The sequence below is a fragment of the Polypterus senegalus genome, chromosome 15 (genome assembly GCF_016835505.1).
Source record: "Polypterus senegalus isolate Bchr_013 chromosome 15, ASM1683550v1, whole genome shotgun sequence".
NCBI lineage: Eukaryota > Metazoa > Chordata > Cladistia > Polypteriformes > Polypteridae > Polypterus > Polypterus senegalus.
Window position 1 is genome coordinate 84,562,199 of NC_053168.1, and position 13,665 is coordinate 84,575,863.

At 35.6% G+C, this 13,665-nt stretch overlaps 1 protein-coding gene across 1 annotated transcript in view; it reads left to right on the forward strand.

Annotated features, from left to right (window-relative positions):
• The window catches only part of LOC120515505 (protein FAM92A-like), a 72,102-nt gene that overhangs the window by 29,983 nt on the left and 28,454 nt on the right, over positions 1–13,665 (forward strand). Inside the window, exons 5-8 of the mRNA XM_039736565.1 lie at positions 816–821; positions 6,447–6,551; positions 6,743–6,856; positions 12,251–12,358. Of these exons, the coding sequence (XP_039592499.1) occupies positions 816–821; positions 6,447–6,551; positions 6,743–6,856; positions 12,251–12,358 (333 nt within the window). The remainder of the gene's footprint in view (positions 1–815; positions 822–6,446; positions 6,552–6,742; positions 6,857–12,250; positions 12,359–13,665) is intronic.

Consider the following 13,665-nt stretch of genomic DNA (forward strand, 5'->3'; position numbering starts at 1 on the left):
CTAGTGCTGAAACAGTATCCTTCTTCACTAGATATTGTATTCATTTTGTACAAGGTACAAATAAAAGATCTGGACAAAAGATGTACAGTTTTATTTCTTTAATGTTGCTGTCTTGTCTCGTGACACCCTTGGACTGCGCTCCATCTCCCTTCATTCACCTCTAATGAATGTATTATTCAATAGGGCTTTATGCCAATACAGTATATTATAACAAATTTTAGTACAGTATATGGCATCTTATAGAAGGTTCAAAAGTATAACTGCAACTACTAACCAGCTGAAAGTTTGGAAAATGTATATTATTGTGCAAATATCTGTTACTGCATACAGCCTTTCTTCACAGATTTACATAAAAATAAATTGGAACTGAGAACTGCTTTGACATGTTCTTACACATGCGCAGGTCTGGATTTCTTTCTTGGTGTAGTATGTTTGGTCAGTGAACTTGTTTTTCTCATTGAAGAAAACTATGTTGTTGTAGATTGTAGATTTTGGACTGATACATACTAATGGAAAACATACATATTGAGGATGAACAACCTTAGTGTTCTATTTGTTTTAAATTAAAAAGTACTTGTTCATGTGGATGCTTTAATAAACTCACAGTGTGATATGATTAGCTGGAAAAGCATGGACCAGTGACATGACTGCTCCGATGCTGTGCTGGTGGAAGAACTCAAGTCCCAAGATTGACTTTCCCTTTAATGAAATTAAAATCCCAAAAATAATACATGTGTTAAATAATTTCCTATTCTACAAATATATTTCAAAAAACAGAGTCATAACATGATAGTTTCCTTAACTGTTAATTACAGTCTCAGGTTGGTTTTGAATATCTTAAAAGGAATATAAGCTGCACTACAGATGGTGATATTTTTAAATATTCAGTCTATTTTAAGAGGGCTAACACTGATATTGTTTTACATTTGTGATAAATATGGTTTACATAAAAGGCAGATGGATATTTAATACTGTTTTGGGAGAATATAGACTTGAAAATTGTAGGTGCTTGGCAATCAGGTTTATCATACAGTGTTAGAAGCAAATGACCAAATAATAATTGTGTGTGCCACCCTTTTTTATATTGTTATAATGAATGTATTTATATGCTTAAACCTCTGCTGGTTCCTTCTAGTTTATCTGTTTCAGTATTAAAGTTATTTTTCTTACTGCTATTAAATTTTAAAATTGTTTTGTGACATTATCACAGCTCCATTTTGTGGTTTATATTTTGTTATGGGCCAACACCATGTTGTTATTGGCAGTCATGGCTATAGACAAATATAGGAGTATGACATTGCATGGTGCCTGGCAGTTTTGGCATCGTCCTGTTCCTGAGATATTGATGCTCATGATCTGAAGATATACTAGTGAAATTAGGACACAAAGCAAAAAGTATGGGGCAACAAAAAGTGTTTAGTGCATTTTATTCAAATAGGTAATCCAATCAGCGTGGGTTAAAAAAGGCGGTTTAAATAAATAAATAATCCTCAATAAAAACAAGTGTTCTTTGTGAAAGTTAAAATTATTCAATAAATAGACAAATCAATAAATACAAACAAGAGTTAAAATAATTTGTCGTAGCCACCTCAACCAATACCTGCTAGGACTCCCAAATCCTGGCTTCATCATCCCACCACTATCACTTTTGCATTAATAGGGTAATCTGTGAAGCCAATCATTCTCTTTTATTCCCTTAATTTTCAACAGGAGTGACTTGCCCCTGGAGCGCCGTTCCTCTTGATCCCTGTGGGGCCTCGCAGCCATCTTGCCTTCTGTACTCTGCACGAGCTCACACTCCCGATCTTACTCTTTGTACTTTCAAATCCATCTTTTCTTGATTTACTCACTTTTTATTTTCCTGATTTTCTTTTTTCCGATCCTTTCTGGTCTCTGCCTTACTTGGACACTTGATACTTTGAGGATGTAAGCGCTTTGCTTAACAACTCATGGAGTATCAATGAGGAATATATAAGCCAAAATGGATTGCATGTGAACAATCAGTCAGCCAATTTCCCTACTGAACACACAATGGTCAGCCAGCTCTGCACACACCAAACCTGTTCAACTCTATTTTTTCAGCTGAAGTTATGCAAAGCCACAGACCTCTAATGTACTTCACCTCATATGGGTTGTGACTGTGCCATTATCACACAGTGATGGCTTAAGATGGTTGTTCACTACAGCAGTGTCCAAGCATCCTTCTATATAAAAGCAGTCGGGATTGTCCTTCCGTCCCGTGAGTTTCACACACTCCCTGTCCATTTTGCAATGCACAATGGGATTTGTAGTTTCGTTTTTCCAGGTAAAAGATGATTTTCTACTCCAGACTGTGTAATATCTTCTTCTTCTTTCTTACTATATGAAAGCGGTCGGGATTGTCCTTCCGTCCCGTGAGTGGAAAGCGTAGCGGTATTCCGCTTATCACAGACTTACTACTTGCAGCTTGCGGTACGAAGCGACATGATGTGAGCAGAATTCTGGTGCTCCCATCGTTCCCTTGCTTTTGTGCGCTGGAAAAATAGACAAAAGTATGTCTCTGGAAATAATTAATGTTGATGGAGTACAAATGCCTCACCGCGTAGTAAATATCAGGGGGGTTTAAAAGGGCAACCTCAATATAGAAAAAAAGTTTAAATTTCATTACAAAAATAACAGAAACTACGAGTATTAAAGTAATACTGCTCAAATGCAATATAACCAAATTAATGAGTTTGTATAAAATATCAGATTGATCTACATATTGAATTGCCTTAAGAAGTGGTCAACTTAAAAGTCAGTCGCCTTAAAAGGCGGGTGAGCCTAGTTTAGATATAAACATAGCAATGAATGATCTGCATGTGGTATTCCTGGGATACTTTTCACTTGCTAGTTTTGGTAACATTTTTTCCAAATGCTTTTTAGTCTTTTTGATTTTTAGTTTGTATTTTGGTTTTGGTGTTTTGAAGATTAGAATATTTTGTTTTTGATGCTATTTTTATTTAATGACTTCTGGTTTTGATCATTTCTTAAATGATCTTTGTCTCCTGTTCCTTGAAAATTCTATTCTTAGCTAATTTTTCTAACTAAAACATATATCATGACTACCATGATGTCATGGGTCACAAAGCATGTATTATGTGCTTAAGAAATATGTAGTATCATGGCAAATAAAAACACAAAATGCCAATGCTCACTAAAACAACTAACACATACAAAAGGGCACTGCCTATTAAATAATAAAGGCACAAAATAGCAACAAGTTGACATGTTAAAATGCAAATCAACAATAAAAATAAGTTAATTAAAAAATAATCTCAATGAAACAAAAAAGGTTTTAATGGATTCCTAACACATATTTCCAGTCCTTTAAAGTTTTTGATTTACCTTGCTGTACACTCACTTTATTTCTGCTTACGTATACTGTATTGTTAGTGCTTTTAAATTTTAAAACTGAATTTTGCATGCGGATGGAAAATGAAATCTATTTTTCTAGATATTCAGTAACCCCTTTATTTACAATAAAATTTTAATGTTGAAGTAAAATAATGCGTCACATTTTTTAAATTATAAACTATGTTAAATTTGTCTTTCTCTCTATTTATCTCTCTATTATCATTTTTGTCTATGTTGTTGCCAAAAGATCAGATACACAGCTGAAAGAAAAAGCTGAAAAAATGTTACATGGATCATAGGTAACATTCTGTGATGACTATGAATTACAGTACCTACCACCTTAGACTCAGTGCAGTAAACATCCATCCATCCATCCATCCATTATCCGACCCGCTATATCCTAACTACAGGGTCACGGGGGTCTGCTGGAGCCAATCCCAGCCAACACATGGCGCAAGGCAGGAAACAAGCCCCAGCCAGGGCGCCAGCCCATCACAGGGCGTACACACACACACACACACACACACACACCAACACACACTAGGGATAATTTAGGATCACCAATGCACCTAACTTGCATGTCTTTGGACTGTGGGAGGAAACCGGAGCACCCGGAGGAAACCCACGCAGACATGGGGAGTACATGCAAACTCCACGCAGGGAGGACCCGGGAAGCGTGCAGTAAACATTTTTTTTAAATTAATGCTGAGTTTATTGGTCATTTCTAGAAGCAGAATTTGATTTTATTGTGTAATGTGATGTCATTTTATGCAATATGTGAAGTAATATACTAGATAAAGTGGTTGAATCTTTCCCTTTATATTCTCAACCTGAAGAACATGGATTCTATTTATCTTCAGTTCATTATGTCCTGGGGCCTCATGCATAACGGCGTGCGTAGAATTCGCACTATAACATGACGTAAGCACAAAAGCCGAAATGTGCTTACGCACAGAAAAATCCAGATGCAGGAATCTGTGCGTACTCCAACTTCCACGTTCTTCCGCTACATAAATCCTGGTCAGCATGAAAAGTAACGCACATGCACGTGCCTGCTGTCCCGCCCCAATTCCTCCTAGAATTACGCCTATTTGAATATGCAAATCAATATAAATAGCCCTTAAGCTCAGCGTTCTGTGAAAAGAAAATGGGAAAAGCATGGGGGAAAATATAAGAATTTCAGCAAATACCAAGTGGAGGCAAAGGAAAAACATACCATTTGTTGATTTAAACAGTGGAATAATCAACAAATGGAAGTTGATCGAGTGACATTGTGTTTCAGAGAAACTCGGAAGCTCAAGTTCACCAAGTCGTACAGTGCCAAAATAAAAAAGAAGTCACATATCAAAGTCGTCGTGAAAAGGTGTGTTGTAGTCCACCGTCTGAATGTCATATGAAAGCTTATTAGGGTACAGACGAAAAAAAAATAGGCACACAGTGGGGAAAAAAGCACAAAATGTCAACTTTATTCTCGAAATGTCCACTTTAATCACGTAGTTTATTATGTCATTAAAGTAGAACATCAAAAACTTCATCTTAAAATCATTTAATTTTCTAGTTTCTCAAATCCCATTGTAACTAAAGTAGCATGTTAAATACTTTGTTTTGTATTTGATCTTCTATGTGCTCCATGTGTGTGAATCACTACGTGCTTCCGTTCTTTCTCTTTCTCCGACAGGACACAGAATCCATTACATTCGTGATATTACAGCTCTCTGAATAATTAAAATACTGAGATGCATACGTGATATCATTTTCATGATGACTGGAATGAAAGCATGTTATTAAACATGGGAACACGATGGCGCAGTGATTGTTCATGTATCACACAAGATGCTGCTGCGCCATTCGCAACCTTTGATGAAATAATTTATTGTAGCAGTACTGTCTCTTTCAAACCTACTAACCTCCAATTCCTGTCCTCACTTTTCTTTCCCCCAATACCCAATCGCCACACAATCAGCTATGTAGTAGACATTAAGCCATCTGTAAGCTTACAATGACGATTCTTCAAAACTTCTAAAGTTTTATCTGTATAATATAATCAACATATTTTGCTGCATTTCATCTTAAAAATGATATCGTCATCATATGTAAATACGTGCTTTATAAAGTGGCGCAGGTTGTGCAATATTATAACTGTAGTGCAAGTTTACAGTGGGGTAATTGTACTTATAAGTACAAACAGTTCTACAAGGAGCAATTGATTGAATGCATTTATAGTTCTTGGGATGAAACTGTTTCTGAACCTTGAGGTGCGTACAAGAAAGGCTTTGAAACATTTTGCCGTGGCTGAGGCAGCATGTGCTTGATGCTGTACACCGATAATTCTCTTTCCGAACAGCTGCTGCTGTGATTCCCCACTTAGATACAGTGATAAAAATACTCCAGTTGTGCAGTGAGAGTAATATGGAAAAAGATGATCCGCTGTGGCAACTCCTAACGGGAGCAGCTGAAAGAAGAAGAAGGTGCAGCGAGAGTAACAATGCTAAAGCAGTTATGGTATTTGGAATACTATGGCTATTCCCTGGGCCATTATATTGTTACAGGTAATTTACAATAAGATGCATTACACTAATAAACAATATGCAATTAATTTCAGTGTATTTATAAAGCCGCGCCAGGAAAAGAAAGGATAACCACACACAAAAAGTAGCACTGCTTTGACGCTCAGTGCCGCCAGTCTGCAAAACCAAGCAAAGAACTTGCATACGACAGGGTATGAGGTACCGTGGAAATGTGTGTGGGTTTAAACCAAATTTAGGTTTTATACATCGCAATCTGAACATGGAAACGTTCTTACGCAACATTTCTGTGCATACGCACCGTTTATACATGAGGCCCCTGATGTATTTAGCTGGACTAATTAATGCTTATATTTAATTAGTTGAAGTTTTAGAATTTGACTGGAACAAAGACTACACCTGACTGAGATCCTCTATGAGGCTCACTACTTAACGTCAACTTAATACTCTAATGAACCCCAGCAGCAATCTGAAGTTCCAGTGCTGTTGTTAACAGGGATTATTCAATTATAACATGAAGCATGGCCAGTGTTGATTGTTTTTAAGGCTGAAAGTAATCTTCAAAGGGCAACGATGAATGCTACTCGTACAACACTTCAACTTGAAGAAGCCATTGATGAGTTTGAGAAGAAAAAGATAAAAGATATAAAGGTAATTGGAAAAACCTGTTCAAGCTAGATGAGGTAAACTTTGTTTAAACTCTAGTCTTGTAGGCTTTATGAAACCAATGAATTTGATCCAAAGGGCAGTTTTGCTGCAGTTTTTGAACTGATGAAAACATAAATAATTATCCACAGATACTGCACACTTTTACTTCTCCTTCTCATTTTTTTTCATCACAGACAATTTTTACCGAATTTATAACAATTGAAATGGCATTCCATGCAAAAGCCTTAGAGGTGTACACCACAGCTTTTCACCATATACAAGATGTAGAGGAAGATGAGGATCTACAGGTAAGTATAGGTCTAATATTACAGTTGTTTTGTCTTATACTAAAGATATTCGCTTTCTAACTGCTGGGTATATAACAATAACAACATTGGTATGCCGTCAAAATGACTAAAATGAAACTGAAAATGTTTTTTTTTTTTTTTTCAAAATTTGGTTTCTTCTTAGTGCATCCTAAATTTAAAACAACAACACAATCCAAAGCAGTTATTGAAGAATGAATTCAAAAGTAGCATTTAAGTATTACTTTTTATTTTTGAAAGCAGCTCTCAAAGTAAGCTATCTAAATATTAAGAAAAAAAATTGCTTTTAAACCAACGCCATTATTTGTCTTCGCTTAGTTGAAAGTATGGTAGGAGTTTTGATTTTATTATTGGTTGAAATGTCAGGGAAACTAAAGAATTCAGTACTGTGAAGTTAGAGTTTGTCACTCTACAACCACATGGTGGCAATAGCAGCAACCTACCAATATGGCATTATCAAAGCAGTTTATTTTGAGTTTATGTTCATATAGCTCATCTCCATTTATAAGACCAGGTGCCTCATGTATAAACGGTGTATACGCACAAAAATATTTCCACGCTGAAATTGTGATGTATAAAACCTAAACTTGCCGTAAAGCCACGCACATTTTCACGAGCTAAAACCCTGGCGTACGCAAGTTCTCCACTCAGTTTTGAAAACTGGTGGCACTCAACGTCAAAGCAGTGCTACTGTTCCTGTGTGGTTTCCCTTTCTTTTTTAGATCCACATCCCTGACGCGTCTGAAGTTACCCGCATATTGTTTATTAGTTTAAGGCATCTGATTGTAATTAACCTGTAATAATATAATGGTCCATAGAATGGTCAAATTATTCTAAATACCATAGCTGCTTTAGCGTTGTTACTCTCACTGCACCTTCTTCTTCTTCATTCAGCTGCTCCAGTTAGGTGTTGCCACAGCAGATCATCTTTTTCCATATTACTCTAACTGCACCATTCGGAGTATTTATATCACTGTATCTGAGTGTGGAATCACAGCTCTACAGCAGCTGATCAGAAAGAGAATTATTGGTATACAGCATCTAGCACCCGCTGCCTCAGCCATGCTGCCTATTTGAACCGCTCTCATACGGCAAATGCTTCAGCGCCTTTCCTGTACGGACCTCGCAGTTCAGAAACTGTTTTATCCCAAGAATTATAAACGCAATCAATCAGTAAATCCTTGTAGAACTGTTTGTACTTATAAGTACAATTACCTCACTGTTAACTTGTGGCGATACAGTGATAGTAGTGCATAACCTGAGCCATTTTATAAAACGCGTATTTACATATGATGACAATATCATTTTTAAGGTGAAATGCAGAAAAATATGTTTATTATATTATACAGATAAAACTTTAGCTTCATTTAAATCATCTATATTGTTAATAATTAAACATGTGAGGATATGGTGGACAGCGCTAGTGACAATCTGGCGCTCCATTCACGGATTATTCCTTCCTCACGCTGTATTCTTGCTGAGGCTGGCGTGACACTGGAAGAACAGATGGATAGAATAATTAAACATGTACTACGAAGATATTTCAATGTTCCTTAAAGGTTTTGAAGAATCGACATTCTAAGCTTACAGATGGTTTAACGTCTATTACAGAGCTGATTGTGTTGTGATTAGGTATTTGGAGAAAGAAAAGTAAGGGCAGGAATTGGGGGTTAGTACGTTTGAAACAGATAGTACTGCTGCAATAAAGTATTTCATTGAATGTTGCGCATGGCACAGCAAGTATCTGGAGTGAGCCACCGTGTTCCCACGTTTAATAACATGCTTCACTCCTATCATCATGCTAACTCCTATCATCATGAAAATTATATCATGTATACATCTCATTATTATAATTATTCAGGGAGCTGTAATATTAAGAATGCAATTGATTCTGTGTCTCTGTCGGAGGAAGAAGGGCCCGTTTAAGAAGCACGTAATGATTCACACACACAGAGCACATAGAAGATCAAATACAAAATAAAGCATTTAATGTGCTACTTTGAGAAACTAGTAAATGAAACAATTTTAAGATGAAGTTTATGATGTTCTACTTTAATGACAAAATAAACTACGTCATTAAAGTGGAAATTTCAAGATTAAAGTTGACATTTCGTGCTTTTTTTACCACTGTGTGCCTATTTTTTTTTTCTTTTCTCTGTATCCTAATAAGCTTTCATATGACACTCAGACGGTGGGCTACAACTCGCCTTGAAAAGGCGACTTTGATATGACAACTTTTTTTATCGGGCACTGTGCAACTTTGTGAACTTGAGCTTTCGAGTTTCTCTGACACACTGTCACTTGATCAACTTCCTTTTGTTGTCTATACCACTGTTTAAACCACTGTTCTTGCCTCTACTTAGTATTCGCTGAAATTCTTCTATTTCCCCCTATGCTTTTGTCATTTCCTTTTCACAGAACGCTGAGCTTAAGGGCTATTTAAATAGGCGTAATTCTGGGAGGAGTTTGGGGAGTGGCAGCAGGCACGTGCATGTGCGTTACTTTTCACGCTGACTGGGATTTATGGAGCAGAAGAACTTGAAAGTTGGCGAATGCACAGATTTATGCATCTGGAATTTTTTGTGCATACGTACATTTCCGCTTTTGTCCTTATGCCATGTTTTAGTGTGAATTCTATGCACACCATTAGGCATGAGGCCCCAGGTCTCCTTAAATATTTACAAATATAATTACATTATTTCAGACTACTTCAAACTAGAATATGGTACTCGGCAAGGATGCCCTCTATCACCATTGCTCTTTGCAATTACTACTGAGCCATTGTCAGTTTACTTTCGAAATGCATCAGGGATAAATGGGATTTTTAGAGAAAGACTTGAACAGGAAGTATCATTATATGCAGATGATATGGTACTGTATACAGTATATCTGAACCACTAAATTCCGTGCTGCAGTCCTAACAGCACTAGCAGATTTTCAAAAGATATCTGGACTCCAAATCAATTTTAATAAAAGTACCTTTTCCAGTGTACTCTCTAGCACATAATATTAGACTAGACACTTTCCCATGAAGGACAAACAATTAGAGGACAAACAAACTGTAATTGCCTTTATTTCACCACTAGCATGTAGACTTACCTTGCTCAGCTTGAAGAATCCCATGCCACCACTTTCAAGTCAGTGGGTAACTGATGTTCTGTACTATTTAAAACTAGAAAAAAAAAAACAAATTCTCACTTAGAGAATCTGTTCAATTTTTTTTTTTAATATGGCAGGATCTAATCAATAACATTTTAGAATAAGCATGTACAGTGCATAAGGGATGAGGATACTCTTCATTTCTAGCTGCTTCTAAAGGTTTGCTCTGGTGGTTGGCGCTCCTCTCTTTCTTTTAGGTGGGGGTTGAATTTTGGTTTTGTTAAGTTTCTCTTGATTATATGGAATGTTGTTTGTTTTAAATTAAAATCAATAAAAATGAAAATAAATAAATAAATAAATCTCTCTATTATAAAAGAAAATCTTGAGACGAGATGAGACTATTTCCAAGAGATTTTTTTAAGTCCCGCGGGACGAAGTCCAACCCTCCTCTCAACAATTTACAGTTAACAGCCTATGCTCACGGTCCTCTCACCTCTCATACGTGTGAATGCTTTTCTCAGACACAGCTCCTGCGCTCTCAGCTGTTATAAATTTTACGTTTTCCTCACTTTAAGTTCCCAATAAAAGAAAACTTATTATATCCAAATTTCAATGAAGAATTTCATCCCGAAGGATTATCAACAAAAGAAGTGAGTACACGGGCAATACTAGCACTGAGAAATGATGAAGTCAAACAAATTAACGTTAAAATTGTCAATCGGTTACACAGCAAATTGGTTAAATGTGTAGCAATTGCTGAAACATTTGGTGGTGATTGTGCAGAAGATGAAAACATCAACTTAAAATATCCTGTAGAATATCTACAACCGTTAACCACCAGTTGAATTACTGTTGAAAGAAGGATGTACTGTAATGTTATTGCGTTATTTATGTATGAGCAATGGGCTAATGCAATAGGACAAGATTACTTGTATTCAAAATTGGTCGAACAATTCTGACATGTAAAAGTTTAACAGGCGACAAGAAACATAATGTAGTACATTCTTCTGCGGAAAACATTAGACACCAAAGGAGATCTTGATATGCCATTTGTATCAAAACGTTTACAGTTTCCCATTAGAATAGCTTTTGCTATGACAATTAAAAAATCACAGGGACAAACATTCAAAAAAGTCGGTTTATTTAGTAGAGAGAAAGAAACGATATTCACTCATGGGCAGTTATATGTTGCAAAGTTAATTACAAATATTGTTTTTACTGCAGATTTACAGTAAAAGTGTACATTTTAAAAAGTATTTGCGTGTTAATTTCAAAACCAAACAGAACAAAAATGTATAAGGCAATGAATACCTCTAATGCAACATGAACAATTATTTTCTTTCAATTTATTATGCTTTACTATTTTTTTTACAATGGTTAATTACTCACTGCAATGTAAAATAGATAGTTCTATTATGCATATGTAACAATTCCCATGAAAATAACAATCTGTTTAAATTGTACATCTGCTTCCCCAAATGCGAGCAGCAGAGCCGTGAAGTGGCTAGTGTGTGGCACCCGCATGGGGGTTGGCAAGTGAAGTGAAGTGAGCAGAGGGCAGAGCCCCCAAGTAAATAAATAAATAAATAACATTTATAAGTATACACTTAATCCTGCATGTGCTGTGGGGTAAATATAATCTGCCAAGAATTTCACTGCCAAGTAGAAAGAGTGTGATGGGATCAATCCAGTGACAGAAACCTATAAATAAATTTTCAGTTTTGTGTTCATCCATCTATTTGTTGTATATATTTTTAAACTGTGTGATTTAGTGGCACAGTGGCCAGTATTCATACTGTGGATCTCTGGGGGACATGTAGGGGATGTAAAAAGGGAAAGGACGTTATTTATGTCACAACACATGAAGGACTAAGCATATTTATAAAACACAAGAAAATGATCACATTTGAATGGGTTAAATGAAAGCTCATATATGGGCTTAGGATTTAATAACATGCTAGCCAGTGAAAGAAGCAGTTTTTCATAAAAAAAGAATGTAATTGGCTATATATAACACATTGCATCTTAGAATAATTAACTATGTAACATATTTAGTTTTTTGTGTGTAATGAGTAATGTAACTAAGTTACTTTTAAATGTAACATTTCCTAACACTTATTATAATAAGTAAATAATTTATCCAAATGTTTGCAAAAATTGCTGACTCTCCTCACAAGCACATTATTACATATTGTCCCGGTCATATATTGTGTTGGCACTCTTCTGAACATGCAGAGGATCTCTAAAGATACATTATCCTTTGTATTACTTTCTCAGGTTTTCAGGAGTACACTGAGACCACCAGACTACAGGAATCCTCTCGAACTAGTTTGTACTCATTCCAGAGCATCCCTTGACAGAATACATTCTCCAAGGAGTCTGCAGGTAAGTGATTTTACCTGAATAGAAATGTAGGTCTGTTTTAATTTTTCCAAGTAAAAGCTTCTTACTAACACATAATATCTTTGAAAAACATTTTCTATATCAAATCGGAAGCCAGGAGGTCAGTGGAAGTAATGCATCCAGGAAGGGATTACAGGTGGCACGCTTAGAGTATTAGGAATCATTGAGAAGTTAAAAAAAAAAAACAACAAAATAAAATATGTGGTGCTCCTACAGTTTGAAAATTGACCAATATTTCTTAATATTCACATCTGAATCATATTTTTAATAGAGACAGAAGAATGGCTTATTTATAGGAATCAAGTCACAAATAACATTTAATAGTAGTTTATTAATTTTCTGTACTGTTGATTGCATAACTGCTATACATTGTTTTTAACAAATTGATGAATTGGAGCTCATTTTTGTAGCTGATTTCATTTTGTAGCTGATTTAATTTAGGAGCTTTAATTTAAATTTACAAAGCAGTAGGTGCAGGGAATACCATGATATAGCGATACAGTGCTACTAAATTTGGTGGCTGACTGATCATTCATAAAGTTATTACCATTAACATTAAGTAGATTTTTGTCAGTCGTTTCATATTGCCTATTTATCAAGGTTATTATTGTTCTGAATTCATTAATTTGGAAAACATAATCATACTGTTCCTAGCTGAGTACTTTAATAATTTCAGTCCATGCAGCTTTGCTGATCTCAATTTTTGATCTAATTTATAACTTGCTAAATTAAGATGACGAACATTCTTAAGCCCATGGGAGCATTTTTTCACTTTGTTTTGAGAGAGGCTACTTTACGTAATACCTCCTTCTGTTGATATTGACACCTGACTATATTATTCATTTCCAAGCTCAGGTTTCAGGCTTCCATAATGCTCACAAGTCTTAAAATATTTAATTGCTATAATTATTTTATCTTTATCATTTATTATTACTGTTGTAATTTAATGGCTACACAGTTTTGGTCCTAATTCGAACATTTATTAGCAAAACAAAAAGCAACTCCAAGTTAATCAGGTAATGATCTGAAATGGTTTCTCTATCCGGCAAGATGATTACATTGTGAATGTTATCACCACGGGTGATAATTAAATCTACAATGTCATTAGGGAAGGACAATTCACAATTTGGAGAAAATGTACAGAATCAATCAGGGAGACAAAACTTTTACTGGGGGTACTACTTTTCACATCTATGTGAATACTAAAGCCACGCAATAAGATTAATTTTCCATAGTTAATACTGTATATACTTAGCAGAAAATATGGCAAAACTAATTTAAAATTGTGG